The sequence below is a fragment of the Alosa pseudoharengus genome, unplaced genomic scaffold (assembly GCF_046254945.1).
Source record: "Alosa pseudoharengus isolate Yale_2024_CS ecotype anadromous, Long Island Sound unplaced genomic scaffold, YU_APseudo_1.1 YU_APseudo_1.1_scf_2, whole genome shotgun sequence".
NCBI lineage: Eukaryota > Metazoa > Chordata > Actinopteri > Clupeiformes > Clupeidae > Alosa > Alosa pseudoharengus.
In genome coordinates this window covers 30331090-30352740 of record NW_027468663.1, presented here as the reverse complement: position 1 = coordinate 30352740, position 21651 = coordinate 30331090, and the positions used below count along the sequence as shown (strand labels likewise).

At 43.0% G+C, this 21651-nt stretch overlaps 1 protein-coding gene across 1 annotated transcript; it reads left to right on the top strand.

The window, feature by feature from the left end:
• Window positions 1–14663: 14663 nt before the first annotated feature.
• LOC143134248 (C-C chemokine receptor type 3-like) lies at window positions 14664–16157 on the top strand. Its single transcript, XM_076294458.1, has one exon. The coding sequence runs from the start codon at window positions 14836–14838 to the stop codon at window positions 15970–15972; it is 1137 nt and encodes a 378-aa protein (XP_076150573.1). The 5' UTR covers window positions 14664–14835; the 3' UTR covers window positions 15973–16157.
• The last annotated feature ends 5494 nt before the right edge of the window (window positions 16158–21651 follow it).

The following is a 21651-nucleotide window of genomic DNA, read 5'->3' as shown; positions in this document are numbered from 1 at the left end:
ATTTAAATAACCACTACATTTCTATCCATAAAGTACCCATTACTTCTTCTAAAAAAAAAGGATGTAAGAAAAATCTCGGAAACCCTCAATTTGTTGTTTCCCTCTCAAACGTGATTGGATTGTGCAGGCGCCACTGATTGGGACAGCCTATCAGCAATCACCTTCAGCTTTCCGCCAAAGTCAACTCCATGGTCAGATTTAGATAAGAGACGAAACCATGGATGAAACAATGGATGAAGACGCAGCAGGTCCATCCCGGGAATCCTGCTAACCTGTGGCCCCACCTCGCCAGACTATTTAAATTTTCTGAACAAGTTAATGATAGTTTTCGCTTCAAGTGTTTCAATTACAAAATAGTATTTTGTATTTGAAATACATATTTTTTATTAAATACATGTATTAGAAATACTGCCCATCCCTGCCAACATGGTAAAAAGATGAAAATGACTTGATTTTACTTCCAATTCATTTTACATTCTCCAAGGTATTAATATTAATATTTTTCATTACTCCATGTAAGACGTTTCTGTACATAAATGTAAGCACTGTGGCAGTAGTAATTCAATATTTAGAAAATGTAGGCTACTCTTGTACTCTTGATACTCAAGTACTTCAGTACTTTTACTTAAGTAGACATCTGACTGTTGTACTTTTACTTGTACTTGAGTAAAATTTAGCAAAGGGTATCTGTACTTTTACTCAAGTAATGAAGCTGTGTACTCTGTCCGCCTCTGTTATTAGAATATCTTATATCGTAATATCCCACGTGAAAACGTGCGTGAATAGTTGGCCTCTGGAATTTTCAAAATTGTCTCGGGAGCCCAGCCCGAAACCAGCTTTTTTTTTTTGCACCCCCACTTTCAAACTCGTTCCGGCGCCGCTCGCTAACTCATAACATTGTGTTTCAATGGTGCACTGTAATGACAGGTAGTGACCTGAAAGTGTCATTGTTATAGCCTGGAATAGATTTTCATGTAAAAATTGATTTTTTTGCATATTTTGCTAATATAGAGTCTAAGGAACAATATTTTTTTGTCTTCAAATTTTCAGGATCCATCTTTAGTGTTTTTATCTGTATGTTTTAAAATAAGCGATTATATCTAGTGCGAAAAGTGATTTTCGCATTTTCTTCTAATTTTTTGACAATTAATTCCACTTTTTGCACACAAAACCCACAGATAATGTAGAAAGGTTGTTGGTTCTAAAACAATATCCATAGTTTTCAAACTTTGAGTGTCTGAAAAGTGTAAAAACACCTCCTCCCTTGTTGCCTATGTCAAAAAACGATTTCTTAATCTTTGCTTTTTTTGATGCTTTCCTTGACCTGCCATGTCATTCTATTGTCTATCTTAAGAGAAATTTGTCTTGGAAATAATCTATAATAGTACAGGCAACACAATACACCACTATGTGTCATAGGCATGGGTAAGTAGCAGTAGGCAAAATTAACAAACAAAAGAATTTGGGTACAAACAAACAGACAAACCACGGATAAAAGTTACAAACAAACAAACAGACAGACAAACCACAGATGGCCCTCTCACAGCCTGAACTAATACAAAAAACAAATAACTCAAGGGAAAACATTGGTCAGACACAAAACCATGTGCATTTGCTCTCTTTAATCTGGTACGCCCTCCAAATGAGCCTGGGACAGGCTAAAGTTAACACCATCTTGGTCACTGTGATGCTAAGCACTAGTGTGGACCTGGTGTGGACTATGGCTATCCTCAATGAGTCTCCAACTACAGGGTTACTGAGGCCTGGCTCCCTCCGGATACCCCCATGAGGCTGTAGAGCAGCCAGTGCTGGTGGGCTGGATAAATCTTAACTGGTGGGAACAGGTTTAAGCTCGGAGCGATGCATGGTCTTAAGGGGGCCCTCCTCCCTATACGGCCTGATCTTATATTATAGTGTGTGCCAATTTCCATCCAGACACTCCACAATTTCATACTTCATGGACACCCACGTATCCTGGATTTTGTGGCAACCGTGAAAATGGTTCTTGCAAAAGAGTGTACATGTACATTACATTTAGCAGACACTTCTTGACCAAAGTCATACTGTATGTCAGCTATATTACAAGGGATCACATTGTCCCCGGAGCAACTTGCCTTGCCTGTGCCCCTGATCAGAGTGGATTCTCCTTGGCACGCCATGCACATAGAACCATCTCTCAGTTAAAATCTTAGCTACGGAGGAAGCTCTCTGATCAGGGGTGGCAAAGGCCTGGGTCAACTTTGAGAAAACATTTATGACTACCAGAACATTCTCTTGTCCTGTGCCTGCCCAATCCAAGAGAGTAAAGTCAATGGAGATTATCTACAAAGGCTTAGTGGCTAACCGATTTCCCAAGAAGGTTCTGGCTTGGGTTGTCTTGCTTTAGCAACCACACAGTGCTCACACTCAAAACACCACTTTTGCAACTCATGCCACATCTGGGGCCAGTAGCACCTCTGGCATATCAAATCTGTGGTCCTGTCCACCCCAAGATGGCCATGGTTGTTGTGTAGGCTAGTGAGCACTTCGACTCGCAACACCTTAGGCAGTAAAAGCTGCAGCACTGGATCCCTGGAAGCAGGAGCCTGGATTGCTCGGTACAAGATCCCATCCACTTCCTGTATCTGAGACCACTGCTTTATCAGCTGCTGGACTTCCGTTGGTTCACTCCACTTGTCTTAACGGGTAGGTGGTCGTCCCTGTCGCCAAAACCACAGGTATCTGGAAATACAGGGATCAGTCCCTTGCAGGACTTTCAGGTCCCTTTTAGTTCGACCAGGGATGGTGTCCACCATACAAGATTCTGTCATCCAAGAGTCCTGGATAGGTGCACTCGAGGCTTGCATGTTGGCTATGGCAATCGGCAGGTGGACGTCCAGGCCGTGTGACACAGATCGCACAGTGTTAGTGTATAGTATAAGTATATATACTCTTTTGATCCCGTGTGGGAAATTTGGTCTCTGCATTTATCCCAATCCATGAATTAGTGAAACACACTCAGCACACACAGTGAGGTGTAGCACACACTAATCCCGGCACAGTGAGCTGCCTGCAACAACAGCGGCGCTCGGGGAGCAGTGAGGGGTTAGGTGCCTTGCTCAAGGGCACTTCAGCCGTGCCTACTGGTCGGGGTTCGAACCGGCATCCCTCCAGTTACAAGTCCGAAGCGCTAACCAGTAGGCCACAGCTGCCCCGTTAGTGGGGCTTGTGGGAAGCCTAGAAAGGGCATCGGCATTGCGATTAGCTGTCCCAGGACGATATTTCATGTTGTAATCAAAGAGGGCAAGCTGAGAAACCCAGCACTGTTCCAGAGCGCCCAGTTTCGCTGACTGCAGGTATTGGAGGGAATTGTTGTCAGTGTACACCGTGAACTTGTTGCCCAGGAGATACTCGCATTTTATTTCCGTGATTGCCCACTTGACTGCAAGGAGTTTGAGTTTCATGGCACTATAATTTGACATGTTCCTCTCACTTGGCCACAAGCCCCGGCTAGCAAAGGCTATTGGTCACCGTAACCCATCCTTCTCCTGTCATAGAACTGCCCTCAATCCTGCATGGCTTGCATCCGTCTCTAAGATAAACCTAGGACTGGCGCTTGAACAAGCCATTCTTTTAAGGCTCTGAATCCAGAAAAAGTTCTGAAGACAAACCTGAACCTGACTACATTCAATGTTAACTATCCAATATTCAGATGTCCCTTTTTTTTGTAATTGAAATGTATGCAAATTAGTGCATAATTAATGAGATATTGTTAAATTTCATCCATAAACATATATTTTCAGAAAACTTGTAATGCAAAAAAAGATTGTCTCTACATAAATAATCAACTAGTAAAGTTTCATGAGAATATCAAGGAGTTACATTTTGTACCCTATTCACCCGTTCTATGTTGCCTATGGAGGCCAGTTTTAGGCCGCAAATGCTAATTAGCAGGTTTAAAACTAAAAAATCAGCTAAGTAAATATGATATTCAAAATCAGCACCCAAAAATTAGACAAAATACCCTCTTTACCATTGTTTCTCACATTTGACCCCGAAGTGTTTAAGCAGGCAGCCACTTACAACAACCAGACAGACATAGAGGAGTATACAGACACTGTAACCTCTTACATCACAAAGTGCATTGATGATGTGACCCACACAAAAGACATCATCACTCGGGCTAACTGGAAGCCATGGCTGACAGGGGATGTCCTCAGGCTGCTGAGGGCCAGAGACAAAGCCTACAGAGCTGGGGATGAAGCTGGCATGACAACAGCGAGAGCCAACCTGTCCCGTGGCATCAAGGAAGCAAAAAAGGAATACACTCACAAGATAACCACCCACTTCAAAGACAGCAGGAACCAGGCTTGGAATTTCACCATTCTGGGGGCAAGGCCACTTGGCCTTCAGTTGGGCATATTTGGTGGGGGGCACAAAGGCCACATGTCAGGGCACCAAGGCCAAAGTTAACTATACAGTAGTAGGCTATAAAAATGATCAACGTTTTATTTAGCCTATTCACTGCAGTAGACCTGCATCACTGTATGAAACATTACAAAAACATGAAACATGACATATTACATAGAACTGTAAATCATCTGATCATCTAATATTTACAGATATCTAGGCTATATATAACATTTATTTTATATTTGGCCTGTTATAAAATCATGTATTGAACAATTTAACCACAGCTCAGCTTTAAGAAACTCAAATAGCCTAGATGCATGCTTAGCATTTTGTGATCATTAGGCTAAGGCTACTTTCACAAACTCAGTCAGCTGTCCTCTGATTTACCAATATCTAGGCGATATTTGTAACATTTATTTTGTATTTGGCCCGTTATGAAATCATGTGGAACAATTTAAACACATTGTAAAACTTAAAGCCCAAATTTGGAGACATCCATGCATGTCGACATTTACTTCAAATTCAAAACTGGATTATTCTGGAACGGCTAACTGTACAGGGGACTGCTTTACACCTTTGTGTTCGGTAAGGTCTGCTGTTTATTCCACCGAGATGAATGGGTTGGGAGATCAAAACCTTCAGTAGAATGTATTGTAGCGTCGGTGGATGTACATGTCTAACGTTGAATGAGTGTCTCCCAGAATGCAGTGCGAGTGAATGCTAGAATGTGTAATGTCGGTTATAATAGTTGTAGTTACGTTTACCATGTTGTGTATTTGTTAGCGTGTTAGTCTCTTTAGTTGTACCTCATGTGTTTATCCTCGTGTTGATGTGTGTGGTAAACCCTTATTGTGTGTAGCATGTGCAGCTGAGACTACCCCTGTGTTGCCCTATGTAGTTGTCTGTGTCCGTATGAGTCTTCCTATTCCAATAAATGGCCATCCTGGCCAAAGGTGAATCTTGTCTGAGGGTGAGATCGCTACATTGGTGTCAGAAGTGGGATGGGCCCCTCCCGGGGCGCGAAGATCTACACCAGATCAAGACGGAGAAGAAGGCCGAAGACCAGACCAACAAGATGGCGGCAAACCTCAGCAGATGTTCCAATGGTCCTTTTAAGGACTAGCCAGCTCGCTGTGCTCGCCACTTCGGAGGATGGGGGACCTTCCGGCCCGGCGCGGGACCTGTGCAGGCACCCAGCGGGACCAGCCCTGCACAGCCGACGAGAGCTGCCAGCGCTGGAGGAAGCGGCCCCGGCAGAGGAGTTCCTGGCTCGACGCCGATGTCGATGCTGCCGTCACCTGAGGATCTCATCCATAGAGAGCGCGAACTCTCTGACGACCTTGGAACACGACCACAGTGGCCGGGTTTACACCGCCAGCTACGGAAGAACTTCCAGAGCGTCAGCTGCCGGTCGAGAGTGTGATGGAGTCATAGCTGCTAGTTCGGGAGCTTGCGGTGCTTCAGCTAGTGACCAAGAGGGTAACGTCGACCTGTAGAGCCTTGGGAGCTATCGTTTTGTGGACTGTTTGAGATTCTAAGTGCGCACGTTCCGGTTGACGCAAGTCTGCGCAATGTTTTTCATGTTTTGTGTGTGAGTTCCTGTGTGTCCCGAGCCTGCTGAGAGGGTCGGGGTCTCCATTTCCCGCCACAGTGGAGCATCGTTGTGCTCGAGAGACAGCCGACAAAAGTTCTACAAGAGGGCAGCGCGAGGAGGGACCTCGACGTGGACTGCTGACCGCCTGGAGATCGGCACGCTGTGGACAGGTGGCAACGGCCACGAGCTGTCACAGTAGCCAGAGGGGGCTACCGAACGTCCAGGGGTTCCAGCGTATCCGGAGGTTCGGCTTGCAGTGGGACTGTTTGCTGCTGTTTCAGGTAGCGCAGCTGCACGGCGGGAAACTGAGGGCCCAAGCGACACCACGACCCACGTCTGGCCGGTTCTGGTGCTTGTTCGGGGGAGAACTGACGTGACAGAGGCAGCCGAGAGCCCTTCCAGTCGGGAGGGGTTATCGTGCAGCCGGAGGCTTTCCGGTCACTTGGACTAAGCACTGGGACTGACACCGACGCAGCCGCGAGCGGTGAGCTGAGCTGTCATTGCCGGGGACGACAATGGCTCGGGAGGGGGTTATGTAGCGTTGGTGGATGTACATGTCTAACGTTGAATGAGTGTCTCCCAGAATGCAGTGCGAGTGAATGCTAGAATGTGTAATGTCGGTTATAATAGTTGTAGTTACGTTTACCATGTTGTGTATTTGTTAGCGTGTTAGTCTCTTTAGTTGTACCTCATGTGTTTATCCTCGTGTTGATGTGTGTGGTAAACCCTTATTGTGTGTAGCATGTGCAGCTGAGACTACCCCTGTGTTGCCCTATGTAGTTGTCTGTGTCCGTATGAGTCTTCCTATTCCAATAAATGGCCGTCCTGGCCAAAGGTGAATCTTGTCTGAGGGTGAGATCGCTACAGTATGATTAAATTGAATTATATTATTTACTTTTCTCGCGAACCGTTCAACTTAGCAATTATCGTGTAACATCGTTTAAAAGCTGAGAAAAAGCTCTTTCGTGTGATACTTGTGATGTCTGTGTGATGAATAGCCTACTTCGCGAGTAGTTCAACTGAGATGAATGGAATTTGGACGCACTTTCTTTCTTGCGCTGTCACTTTCTACACTGCGTAAAATACTCAATTAATTTGCGCTGTGAATGCTAAGATTATTTTGACAGGCCACACAGGCTAAATAAAAATCGCTATTAATAGGACGCAAAGCAGAATATTGAAAGAAGGGGGCACCAAGGCCACCGTGGCCTGTAAACCTCTGATTTTCAAAGGGGCCTCAAGGCCAACGTCCGTGAAATTCCTACCCTGGCAGGAACGCACAAAGCCTATGGCAGGGCATTCAGGCCATCACGGACTACAAGCCCGCGCCACAGAGCTGTGAGAGCAACATCCCTCTGCTCAACAATCTGAACCGCTTCTTTGCTCGCTTTGAAGCACAAAACAGCACTTGCCCACAGAAGACCCCTCCCCCTCCACACGAGCAGCCCCTGTGCCTCTCTGCCGACAGCGTGAAGAGGACACTTGCTGCTATCAACACCCGTAAGGCAGCAGGCCCAGACAACATCCCAGGTCGTGCACTGAAGGACTGCGCTGAGGAGCTTAAGGATGTCTTCACAGACATAACACTTCCCTGAAGCAAGCCATCGTCCCATCATGTTTCAAAGCTGCCACCATCATACCTGTGCCGAAGAAAACTGCTCCATCCTGCTTCAATGATTACCGCCCCGTGGCACTGACACCCATCATCATGAAGTGCTTTGAGCGGCTTGTTATGTCACACATCAAATCCATTCTCCCCCCCACCCTGGACCCCTTCCAGTTTGCATACCGAGCCAAACGGTCCACAGAGGATACAATCTGCTCTGCCCTCCACCCAGCCCTCACCCACCTGGAAAAAAGAGACTCATATGTGAGATTGCTGTTTATAGACTTCAGTTCTGCATTCAACACCATAATACCACAACAACTCATCTGCAAACTTGACAAACGGGACTCAGTACCTACCTCTGCAACTGGCTACTGGACTTAGTAGTACGTGTTGGCAAAAATATCTCAAGCAGCATCACACTGAGCACGGGGGCCCCCGTGCTCAGTCCGCTGCTCTTCACCCTGCTGACGCATGACTGCACTGCAACCTACAGCAACAACCACATAGTGAAATTTGCTGACGACACAAATCTGGTGGGTCTCATCACCAAGGGCGACGAGACTCAATACAGGTTGGAGGTCGACCTTCTGACCACGTGGTGCAGGGACAACAACCTCCTGCTGAACATCAGCAAGACCAAGGAGATTGTTGTTGACTTCCGTAGAGGTCACACCCAACACCTGCCACTGACCATCGACGGTGCTGTGGTGGAGAGAGTGAGCAGCACCAAATTCCTGGGGGTGCACATCAGTGAAGACCTCTCCTGGACCACCAAAACTGCATCACTGGCGAAGAAAGCTCAGCGCCGCCTGTACTTCCTGCGTAAACTCAGGCGAGCAAGTGCTCCACCAGCCATCATGACCACATTCTACCAAGGCACCATTGAGAGCATCCTCTCCAGCTGTATCGCTGTGTGGGGCGGAAGCTGCACTGAATACAACAGGAAAGCCCTGCAGCGCATAGTGAACACAGCTGGAAGGATTATTGGTGCTTCACTCCCCTCCCTGAAGGACATTTACACCTCCCACCTCACCCGCAAGGCGACCACAATTGTGAGTGATGCAAGTCACCCCGCTCACAATTTGTTTGATCTACTGCCCTCTGGGAAGAGGTACAGAAGCCTGCGCTCCCGCACCACCAGACTCACCAACAGCTTCATACACCAGGCTGTTAGGATGCTGAACTCTCTCCCCCCTCCACCCTCAGCTACATAACATCCTGGACTTTTGGACCCACAATGGCTGCCTTGCACTACTCCACTTGCACTACTCCACTTGTACACTTGCACACTTTGCAACTTGTTGTTGTTGTCCTGTTGTCCTGAAAACACTTCTGAACACACTTCTGCTGCTCTTACATAACTTGCACCACTATGCCACTTGCATACTTAGGTCAAACAGAACTACCTCTACTAACTAAACTAAACTAACTTTTGCACTATTATATTGACTGTCTACTGTATGCACAATTTCAACCAAATTTTGCTGCTCTTATTTCTTCATTGTATGTGCCTTCTTATTTTTACTTTTTATATTGTTTACTTGAATGTTATGTTTGTCTGTGGACCTAATTGGTAAAATATGTCTTGTCTCCACCGTGGGATAGTAGGAAACGCAATTTCGATCTCTTTGTATGTCTTGACATGTGAAGAAATTGACAATAAAGCAGACTTTGACTTTGACTTTGACTTTGAAGTGATAGTAGTCCCAGTCCTAATTATGCATTATATAAAGGATGATGTCATCTAAGTGTGAAAATGGATCGTGAAAATTTGAAGACAAAAAAAAATCTTGTTCCTTAGACTCTATACTAGCAATATGCAAAAAAATCAATTTTTACAAGAAGTAAAAATAGTAGAAGTCTTTAGTAGAAGAAGAGATATACCTTATATCAGGTACCACCAGAGAATAGCCGTGTTCGTCTTCATGCAGATCTGTGCAGATCTTACTTGATGTGATGCATGCTGGGTTGAACACAATGGAGCTCTCCATTGTGTTCAACCCAGCATAAATCACATCAAGTCAGATCGGCACAGATCTGCATGAAGACGGACATGCCTAATGTCTAATAAGGGGAGAACTTCCACTCTCTGAAAACTTCCGGTTTCTGAACTGGTTGCAGTTCCTTCTGTGGTTCCACATGAGGGCACTCACAGGCGAGTCCAGAATGAATGGTCTATGGAGCTGTACCCCTCAAAATCCACTTTTGTAATTTGAATATTGCATTCGAAAGAGGAGGCAAAGAAAATACACTTGGTTGAGTATTATAGTTTTTAAAGTCACTTAATTGTTCTAAAAAGCCTTTCAAACGTGTCAATGACGTCATTCATTAGCACAATGCTAGTGTGTTATGGGCAACAACGACCCAACCTGTAAGAAAACGAAAGGACATGACTCCCGGATTATTTCACTTTTGATTGACAATCCATATCCATTTTGCGAAAAATAAAATAAAATCTGAGGGTTTCAGTCGTTAAATAGGTGAAAACAATACTTTTAGCCATGTAGCTCCATAGGACCCCATGTATTTTGGACTCGCCAGTGATCGCTGTGAAAGGTACTGGCTTGATGAAATTCATTCTGGACTCTCTATCCGACCACATAAAGACCTCGGGATACTTCGGTTTGGCTTTAGGGACCCTCTACTCACTACCATGTAAGTGTAATGTTGTTTGGAACTATAGAAGAGGTATAAAAATAGCGTTTTGTAGCGGCGAAATGACATGCCCGCGTGACTTCCAGGCTAACGAGTTTTGACTAAAAACGGTAACATCGAACTTTCTCAAAACACATCCGAATGACATGATTTGGGTGTCAACTCAACGTATGTACTCCCAATCATCCGTAAATTGATCTAAAGTGCATTTTACTCCGGATAATTCCTTTAATAGAGAGTGGGGAGGCTCTCCGTAGACAGGCTCTGGTACCACAGAGCCCACCAGATAGTTTGCCTGTGACAAGATGGTCACCAGTGATGCCGTTAGAGACTCCACCATAACAGAGAATGTCTAATAAGGGGAGAACCGCCACTCTCGGGAAACTTTCTGAACTGGTTGCAGTTCCTTTTCTGGTTCCACATGAGGGCGCTCATGAATAAGTGCAGAATGAATAGAGGTCTATGGAGCTGTACCCCTCAAATCCACTTTTCTCGGGATATAATTTTTTGCCCAGAAATTCGAATGTTGCAGTCGAAAGAGGGGGCAGAGAAAATACAAACCGCTGAGAATTATATTTTTTGAGTCACTTATTTGTTCTAAAAAGCCTTTCATATGTGTCAATGACGTCATTCATTAGCAGAAAGCTAGTGTGTTGTGGGCAACAACGACCCAACCTGTAAGAAATCGAAAGGACGTGACTACTCGTTCATTCAACTTTTGACCTATAATCCATATTGAGCTTGCAAAAACCACAATCAAATCTTCGATTTCTCAACGACAACCAGGTGAAACAGACAAATTTAGCCGTCTAGCTCCAGAGACCCCCACTGTTTTGCACTTGTTTGTGATCGCCCCTAGCGGAACTGCAACAGATTGCAGGTACAATGGAGTTAATAGGGATTGATCCGGCTCTCCGTAAACGGGCTCCGGCCATAAGACATCTAGCCTTTATAGAGTACTAAAGTGTGACATCATGTTTCCGTAGCAACCAATTTTCTGTTCTACACAAACCAAATTAACAACGTGAAATACTATGCCAGACCAAAGTTTTATAGAAAAGGAACGTTTTTTTTGCAAATTGATAAGCAGTTTGTGTCTCCGATGATTGAAGCAATTATTACAGTGCATGAAAATGCACTGTATTGTTCTTCCAAGGCAACAACATCAACAACAACTTCTTATTATTATTCCGCTTTCCACTTTTTCCGTACGCAATTTCTCTTGAACAGTTTAACTTAGAAACTTCGTTCAAACTTTGTAACGTAGGTCTTCAAACGGACCAAGCTGCTATGTCTTTTCAACTTTGAAACTTTTATACTTTTTAAACTATTAAAGAAAAACTTTTTAAAAATCCCCATAGACTTAACATTGCCGATTATGACATCATAATTCGGCCATTAAGCAATTAGAATCCTATGGCAGGTGTTCAGGAATACGAAGTCATTCCTTTCGAAAAAGGATGTATTTGCCGTTTTGCCGACCGGATACGGATATGGTCGTAGCGCTGGCCTATTGCATGCCTAGGCAGTTTGAAAGACAATTCTCTGCCCGCCCCTTGGATTAAGCGAGGTGAATGATTCGATGCCAGACTATACATGTCAATGATATAGGATGGCCCGCCAGGCTAACTCCTACCCACTGTAGCTAGTTAGCATGGTTAGCAAAGTTAGCATGTTATCATTGTTAGCATTTTTAGCAAAACTCCTAAAAATGATTAGCTAGGTTAGCTAAGTCACATGGTTAACATAGTTAGCATGTTAGCATTGTTAGCATGCTAGTTAGCATAACAACTAAAAATGATTAGCTAGGTTAGCTAAGTCACATGGTTAACATAGTTAGCATGTTAGCATTGTTAGCATTGTTAGTTAGCATAGTTAGCATAACTACTAAAAATGATTAGCTAGGTTAGTTAAGTCACATGGTTAGCATGTTAACATTGTTAGCATGCTAGTTAGCATAGTTAGCATAACTATTAAAAATGATAAGCTTGGTTAGCTAAGTCACATGGTTAACATAGTTAGCATGTTAGCATTGCTAACATAGTTAACATGTTTAGCAAAACTGCTAGAAAATGTTAGTTAAGTTAGCTAAGTAACATGGTTAACATAGTTAACATTGCTAGCATAGTTAGTATGTTTAGCAAAACTGCTAGAAAACGTTAGCTAAGTTAGCTAAGTAGCATGGTTAGCAGAATTAAAAATCTTAACATAACTGCTAGCAAACATTAGAGCCATTCCAACTTTCAGTTATCGTCAAATATCTACCTATACACAGCCATTAAACTATTTGAATATCAACATTCATTAAACTGCTAGAAAATATTAGCTAAGTAGCATGGTTAGCAGGTTAGCATTGCTAGCACTGCTATAAAACATTAGCTAAGTAGCATGGTTAGCATAGTTAAAAATCTTAGCATAACTGCTAGCAAACATTAGAGCCATTCCAACTTTCAGTTATCTTCAAATATCTACCTATACACAGCCATTAAACTATCTATCAACAACTTGTAAACTATCTACATTCAGCTTTTAAACAGTCTACTTTTATTAAGCTATGCAACCACCATGTCTATCCTAGCATCACCGTAGTAACCATCTCTGTATTATCTGTTTTAACTATACATGATATTTTACATCACAACTTTAGCATTTTCATGCACTGGTAATTCCTTGGAATTGCATTTCTAGTTGAGAATAGATCTTCTTCATTTTTTATTAAAACAACTGAAACTAACGTGGTGTAGGCCTAAACCGCTATCGACATGGTGCAATGCTTCCTGAATGCAATCATCAGTCAGAGTCTCATAGCCTACTTGCCGATTTTTTTTCAGGCTTGTAAATAAATTCCAATGTTTTTTTAAAAAGTGTCCGAAGCCACCCCGGTTGACAGTAATAACGTTATGTAATCAGAACAGATTAGGCAAATTTACTGTTACGTTATAAACTTTATCTTTCATACTAGCGCAAACTTTACCCCGGAAAAATACATAAAAGCCTCCACATGTTTCGATCTAGTGATTTTCACCTCTTGAAATTGATTTATTCTCGTTTTAAAAGAAAGAACACAGCGAAGCAATGGAAAATGCCATCTCTGGTTCGGTTGTTTAGAACAGAAAATCTGGTTGCCAGGACAACGTGACGTTTTCACTTCAGTACTCTATCCTAGTGTTCATGGGCTTCAGAAAAACCAAAGATGGTTGATTACAAAGATACTTCCTGAGAGGCCATTTCCTGTCCCTGGAAATGTGTGCAAATAGGGTAGCAGTAGTACACGCCCTGCACGGGGGGGGGGGGGGGGATCACTATCCCCCATTTAAGCAGTGATCGGGCTCCCTTTTTAACATTGAGGTCTATGGCAGAATCCAAGAATTTCCCAGAATTTGTCAAAGCCTTATTTTTCTGAGCAATGGATGCACATTAATGAAGGTGTACACCAAGTTTGTTTTGTACTCCGGCAACCCTCCCCATGCATCAACCATGTGGAACCGAGGCGTTCAAACGTCAGTGACACGCCCCTGTGCAGGCGGGGACTGAACCAGAACCCGTCTCTGACTGAACTCCACTTTGCCCTCATAGACATGAACTAGGACGACCCATCTTGCTACGCATTAATTATCTTTGGAAAAAACTTTTTCCCAGTGAAAATATCATCATTCCGTGTCATTCACATCACGTAATGTGTGAGTCAGAGGTCGGAAACTGAGGCTAGATTTTGCTAACAGAGTTTCCCAGTTAGGGGCTCATCATCACTTTTGTCGTCACGTTGTAGTTCGTTTGTAGTCCATGTGGCCTTTCATGTCCAACAGTTTTAATGTGAACTTGGGAATTTGCCATTTTTGACACTTAAAAGCTGCATATCTTTCTTTCACAAGCGTCTTACACTCTATTTTAAGCAAAAACAGTTGTTTGTTTGGGATTAGTGAGTGTATGTTTTAACCTTTGTTGTGGCATCCGTGTTTGTCACACATTCCGATGGCAAAGCACATGAACACTTGCTGTGGGAAAAACAAAGTAGCCACAGGGGCGGTCCTTGTCATTCCGAAGTGCCATGAATGCACCATATTAGGCCTATGTATATCCAGAGCCATATCTATGTTTACCACGACCTAATTAACCGGAAGTCCCGTCCACCTGTCACTTTTTAAGTTAAAGAAAGGTACTTACAGTACTTACTCTCTCACACCTTATTATAGCGTTGCCATAAAGTTTTGTAACATTTCCTTAAGATTATTTTACTGAAATAATATTTGTGTATATCAACAATAATTTATATTTGTGACATCACAAACCTCACCCTTCCCCTCTTAGGTACCAATTTCTTGTTCCTCTGAGACAGCCCTCAGAAGATGTCATAGAAACAGGATGTCAGTCATGTGTTTCTGACAGACAGCGCTCCTGAAAGACACCAGAAGTGAAAGAGACAGCACAGTGTGCACACACCATTTTGCCGCAGTCTGACAGTCATAGTAGCTATCCTCATTGAGTAGGTACAATCCAAAAATCTTTTATTTAGTATTTTACAGAGTCTGTCATTGTGTTAAGCAATATTATATCTTTTTCAACTGTTTGCAACTTTAAAACCACCATGGAAGATTTTGATCTGGATTTAGATTTTGAGCAGTTCGAAAATGACCTCTCGTACATTTTGAACCTTAGCTCAAGTACGGAGAATGAGACCTATGTAACAGATGGAGTTGTACGTTATTGTCCGAAGGCTCATGTTGTGGACTTTGGTGCCAAGTATCTTCCTCCGTTCTTCTACATCAACTTCATCATCAGCGTGCTGGGGAACAGCCTGGTTCTCTACATCATCTACAAGTATGAGAAGCTCAGCACCGTCACCAACATCTTCCTGCTCAATCTGGTCATCTCAGACCTGCTGTTTGCCTGCTGCCTCCCCTTCAACGCCGTCTACCACGCCTCAGAGTGGATCTTCGGCCGGGCCATGTGCAAGCTGGTGGCCAGCCTGTTCTCTATTGGATTCTACAGCTCCATCCTCTTCCTCACGCTCATGACCTTTGACCGCTACCTGGCCGTGGTGCACGCCATCACCGCGGTCAAGCAGAGACGGAAGGCTTACGCCATCAGCTCCTCCGTGGTGGTGTGGGTGGTGAGTTTGGCATCTAGCGTGAAAGAGATGATCCTGCACGATACACTCACAGACAAGGAGCATGGCGTAATGTGTGAGAGCCATGGTTATGACCACGACACACTGACCAAGTGGCAGCTGTTTGGCTACTACCAACAGTTCTTTTTCTTCTTCCTGATCCCTGTAGCAATTGTGCTGTACTGCTACATGCGTATCGCTATGAGGGTCCTCTCCACGCGCATGAGAGAGAAGTGCAGAGCGGTGAAGCTGATCTTTGTCATCGTGCTCACCTTCTTCATCTGCTGGACCCCCTACAACATCGTCATCCTCCTGAAGGCGCTGGAGCAATCTTTCAGCAGCACAGGGTGTCCATCAGATTCCCTCGACTACGCTCACTTTATCACACGTAACCTGGCTTTCCTCTACTGCTGCATCAGTCCTCTCTTCTACACTTTTGTCGGGAAAAAGTTTCAGAATCACTTCAGGACAATGCTGGCCAGACACATACCTTGGCTGAAAGTCTCTGCGCCCACATCAGGAACCACAAGCCAAAGTGGCAAAACGACCTCTTGTAAGAACCCTAATATGTTGACTGATAATACCTCAGTACAGCTGCTTCAATCAGTGTCTTGAAAACCACAACAACAGTATAGATTTCTAGATTTTATTATCTGGTTATAGCACATAGTATTAGAATACAAGCACTGAGGCACTTTCTTGGAAATGGTGTCTCCTAAAATGTTTTCGTTTGCAATTCATATGAATTTGGGTTGTTTTTAGCAATAAAGACACAAGCGCAAGCTGTGTTCTGTTGGTCATTTCTTTTTGTGTTTGTCTCTTTTCAAGATTAACATTCTTGAACCTTAACCGTAAAATTTTGTTATCAGTGTCTGAATAATCTGAGTGTGACTGGGTAGATCTCTGTGTACATAAGTCTAAATCTAACCTTTTATATGGATAAATTACGCTTTGGTTCAGAGCAAGTTAAAAAAAATCAATCAATATGCCAACCTAAACTTTTAGTTATTGTATCATGACTACACTTTTTATATCATTTGGTTGTAGTAAAATGATACTTGCTTGGCTCATAATCATGGCCTTTCATAATCATTGTATGTGATTATCAACTGCTCATGGTCTATTGGAAACAACATAGACTGTATATAGAACTATATATACAGTCTATGGGAAACAATGTAGGTCTAGCCTTTTTTCCAGTGGTGGAATGTAAGGAAGTACAAATACTTCGTTACTGTACTTAAGTAAATTGTCCACGTATTTGTACTTTATAGGCCTACTTAAGTAGAATATATAGTGCATACTTTTGACTTTTACTTCGTTACATTTTGCAGCAATTATCTGTACTTTTACTCCGCTACATTTCTACAACACCATCGTTCCGTTTTACCTTTCATTTTTGGGTTGCTACCAAAGATTCTGGAGCGCTACATGCCCCGCTTCTAAATCTTTGAAACATAAGCTTCTAGTCTAGACCAGGCAAAGCGTGAGCTTGTAGCCATCTGCATTCGGTAGGCTATATATTTACCAGACCCATGGCTACACGTGACATGCAAATGTGTTCTGTGCCCTGAGCATATGCTTGCCTTTCTCTGTCTCTATATCTGCAGCGTTCTCTCTCTCCGATGAGATTGCTAGTCCGCGGATCAGCGAAGTATGCCCATGCTTCTGTCACACGTCTGATCATTTGCGGCACAAATTAATGGTAGACTATTATGGAACCGCTGGCCGAAAAAAATTTTTAAAAAAATATTTCTTAATTGTGTGTGATCAAATAAAGAGGCATAGCCTACAATTGGGGGAGTCACTAGGTCACATGATGTCAAAGCTATTGACAAAAAAGACTATGAAGGTAATTCAGAAGGTACTTTATAGACGGTCCCTAAGTAGGTCAGCTGGGAGCAAGTAGACAGGTCATCTGTTTGTACATTGTCTGCAAACACGGGGTGAAACCAAATTGAATATCTGTCGAATATCCGAATATCAAATATCAAACTAACTTCACCTCAGTCGTTAAACTTCAGGCTCTAGTGTTTTGCTGAATGATATTTTACTCAGCAGATCACCCTAGTAGATAACCAGAATTACAGTCTCTAGAATTGTAAGTCAGAATGGGCCACATGGTAAGCACAATTGCATTAGCTTACAACTATCTAGTCTAGTATAACCTAAAACTAGCTTAATTAAAATGCCACAGCCCATACTGATTTTTTTTATTAGAATATATATATTAAAAGAATAAATCATTATGCAAATACTTTTACTTTTAATACTTAAAGTACATTTAAAAGCAGGTACTTTTTACTTTTACTTAAGTAGGGTTGTCATTGTGGTACTTTTACTAAAGTAAATATTTCTCTGGTCATTTGTACTTTTACTTAAGTACTGAGTTTCAGTACTTCCTCCACCACTGCTTTTTTCACACCCCAACACAATCTAAATATATCTTTGAATTTCTGCATCTTAGTGGCAAGATCTGTGGCAGAAATAGACTTGCTTTCTCAGAAACATTGTATGACTCATATTGATACTTTAAGGTGGAGGTGGTTGATACAAGCCAATGTCAATTCCTGCAACCATTGCTATTAGCCCATGAGAGGAAGGTAAGACTGTAAACATCACAGTAGTGCTTCAAATAACTCATGACATCTTGTACATGTACATACATTTATTCATTTAGGAGACACTTTTATCCAAAGCGACTTATATGTCAATTATTTTACAAGGACCAATGTCCCAGGAGCAACTCGGGGCATGCCTTGCTGAAGGGCACAAAGGTAGAAGCTTGTGGAAGTATGATGTTTAACAAACACTCAGAGGAAACCTACTGACATTCGTGCAATATGAAGAAATAAAGAAATAAACACACTAAAGAAAGAAAGAAAGAATGCTTTGAGTGATTAGGAAGTGTGTCTGGTCCCACTTTCTTTTTGAACTCTCACTATGACGTTAAATCAAGTTCGTTAACTCAACCAGTAGATGTCGCTCCCAACGAGTTATCTCTTCGATTACCCACATAACTTGGCCCTGTCGATTCGGTATTTGGATATTTATGCGTCATATTTTTTTCTTTGAATATACATGGAAACAAGGCTCACTATATCTTTCATGTCACAAAATGATAGGCCTACAATATTGCAACGGGGAATCATCTTTCAACTCACTCCCACTCATGAGCCTGTAGGCCTACATTGTCGTATCCATCCGCAACCTTATTGAAATAATCAATTATTGCTGTATTGCTTGTAAGTTTCACTCACAGAATAGAGGTCAACGGGCGCTTGCTCAAGCTATACAACCGTGCATGCGCAAAGGGAAGACAACGGAGGGGCGGGTGGACCGGGAGCAGAAATCACACAGATTCCTCTCCCATTGGTAGCTGCCGTGCTGGTACCCAGGAACGAGGAAGGAGACTCGCATCCTTCAGCAAGCTAGTAACAGATCGTAAATGATGCTGGGGGATGGATATTGTGTGATGGCGAATACTTGGGCAGTATCAGTGCAACGTCGGAAAATATAGCCTCAGGGATTTGAGGGATCGCGCTTGGAGTATGATTCACCGTCAGGTCATACTGACCCAGGTGAGCGATTGATGTATGTTTTGTTTATCGACATACCCCGCTGCCATGTGAAGTCATGGGGGAAATCGGGATACGTTGTGTTAGTGGTAGATTACTACTCGCCATAATTCTGGCATTTAGGCAGTGTTGCTGTAGGCCTATTCTTGCCTTATTAGCATACAGCTGCTGCTGCTGCATGGCTAGGTCAAGTCAATCATCTGATCTAGGGAAAGGATGCTGGGATGTTGTGTCTTTGAGTCTCTCTTTCTCTCTGTGTGTGTGTGTTTGTGTGTGGGCGCGCGTGCCTCCGTGTGCCCGTGCGTGCGCGCGCTCGCCAGGTGTGTGCGTGTGTGGCCAGCCCAAGCAGTAATCTTGTACTGTATCTAATGATGTCGATATAGAAAACATGGCCTCCTCAACGTCGACGTGGTCCAGTTACATATTTTTCCAGAGTGAAATGACTGCTAGGCTGAATGCCCGATTCTCTCTTCGATCAATGTTTGTTTGGGGTAGCCTATTAACACACGACTGTACCATGCTGGTTTTGACTTGGACTACGTGTAAAAGTAGGTAAATAGAAAAGGATGACTAAGCAGTATACTTACTATATATCTCGATGAAATTTGAGTCAATAACTGATATCAGCTCGCTGTTTGTTATAAAACCTTCAATGGGTGGTTGTAATGAAGAATGGTTTCATTTAATCAATATGAATTCTTCACTATTTTACTTAGCCTGCTGTCATCCATCTCGCTAAAAGCCACCTCCATCATATGCTACAATGTTGCCATGTTCTGAACTTCTGCATTTTACAGCTCGGATGCGACGTGACAGTTAATTTAAACTTAACAACGAGTTCGGCGAATTAATATACAAGTGTAATACGGCCAAAAAAATGGATCTACTTCATAGGTGTGCAAATAACATACGGTTAATTCTAAATTACGTAGGTCAGGACAATGGGAAATTCAAACAAGCAGTGGAATAATATCCATTTAGTAAGATGTGCTGTCTGAATGCTCACATACTCCTATCTGTTTGCCTGAGTAGATCAGCCTCAGCACCCCTTTAAGTCATTATACTACACTGGATATGATAGCTAAGAACAAGAATTAGTCAAAGCCAAAATAATTTTGACCAGTATCAGAGATTGTCCAGATTAGTATTGATCCACCTGCCTGTCACTGGGGCTTAGAGAAGCTACAGTAATATGTGGAGAAGGGCCCATCTGCCTATTGATCCCCTTCTATCGCCACCACCCTGAGGAATGGCTCCCCCATCCACACCCGCGGAGTGGACTCTTAGGTAGCCCAACATGAGGTAAAAAGCAGGATAATCAATAGATGCCCATCTGTATGGAACACCACACACAAAAGAGTGTTCGACCACTGAGTGTTTCTCAAGGCCATTCCCGTGCAGTTTATTTTGCGTAAGTCAGCATTCTCCTCCTCTTCACCCCCCACCATCTAAACGTTTCTCTCCAGATTTTAAATATAATATATATATTCTTTTTTTTTATTTAGTGAACTGTTCTGTAGCTGTCCATTCTGTGTGCGCACACAATGAATCTAATGGTCATGCACTGACCTGGCTCTGTTAAAGGAAAAAAAGCACAATTTCAGCCAATCAACACATTGCTTCAGGAACAAGGAACATGGGATATAATTTGATGTGTTAACCTCAGATATCAACAACCTTCCGCCAGAATCCCTGACGAGCATGGCTGTCAGTGTCAGAGTGGAAAGCTTTCTTACCAAGCCCGTTTGGATGGAGCAACTAGTCCCGCTACCTCTGGATGTGCTCTGATGATAAAGAGTCATGATCCATCTCAGCCCAGCAGTCCAGGGAATGACAATCGACAGCTGAATGTCTGGGTGATTTGATAAAGCCTGGATAGATATCCCTGTTACACCACTTACATGGGCTTGCTGTGGCTAGTGGGATGGGTGGCTGAGGCCAATGAGGCAGAGGTTTCCCATGTCTCTGTGTGCCCTTCATCAGAAGAAGGGGAAGCACAGGAAATTAAATTAGAGTGGGATTCTGCTGTTGTTGTTGTCATCTCCTCAGCCTCATACTGACAGACACTAAAGAGAGCACTGGGCCAATTGGAATGGCTGACCTCCATAAGAGACCTATTCTTTTTTTCTTTTTCTTCCTTAAAGCAACACCAAAGCACTTTTCCTCTGTCACACGCACGCTATTTGTTTTTCCAGCACCGGCTTTGTAAATACTGTAACTGGCTTTGCGACATCAGAAGCAAATCAAATTTGTAGTTTCTTATATCTCATTCCATCTAACTACAGATCCGCTACCCGATCTGGCAAACTTACATAGTGCGGTTATAGCGATAGAGGGCTGCGAAGCAAATGCAGAAGTGTTGTTCACCCTGTTACGAGTTGATGAACCACTGAAACAATTTTTAGATAAAAAAAAACTATTTGGTGTTGCCTTAAATGGTACACATTTGAATTAGATCTGATTACATTGTTTATCCAGATTTTATTACTATATTTTTACTATATATTTTGTTCAGATTTTAGATCGCATATTATTTGCATTCAGCACAACATATGCAAAGCTGAGAGGAATGTGACATGTTCTGTGTTTGTATCCAATCCATACACAGCTGCAATCCACACAGGCTGATGATCAACACAGGCAGCCTAGATAACAGCTGGCAGGTCCTCCTCTCTACTGTGCCTTATATCATGGCCAGATGTCCATCTCATCACCT

Excerpts from the sequence above, each read along its gene's own strand:
- LOC143134248 (XM_076294458.1), top strand. The coding sequence starts at position 14,836 with ATGGAAGATTTTGATCTGGATTTAGATTTTGAGCAGTTCGAAAATGAC.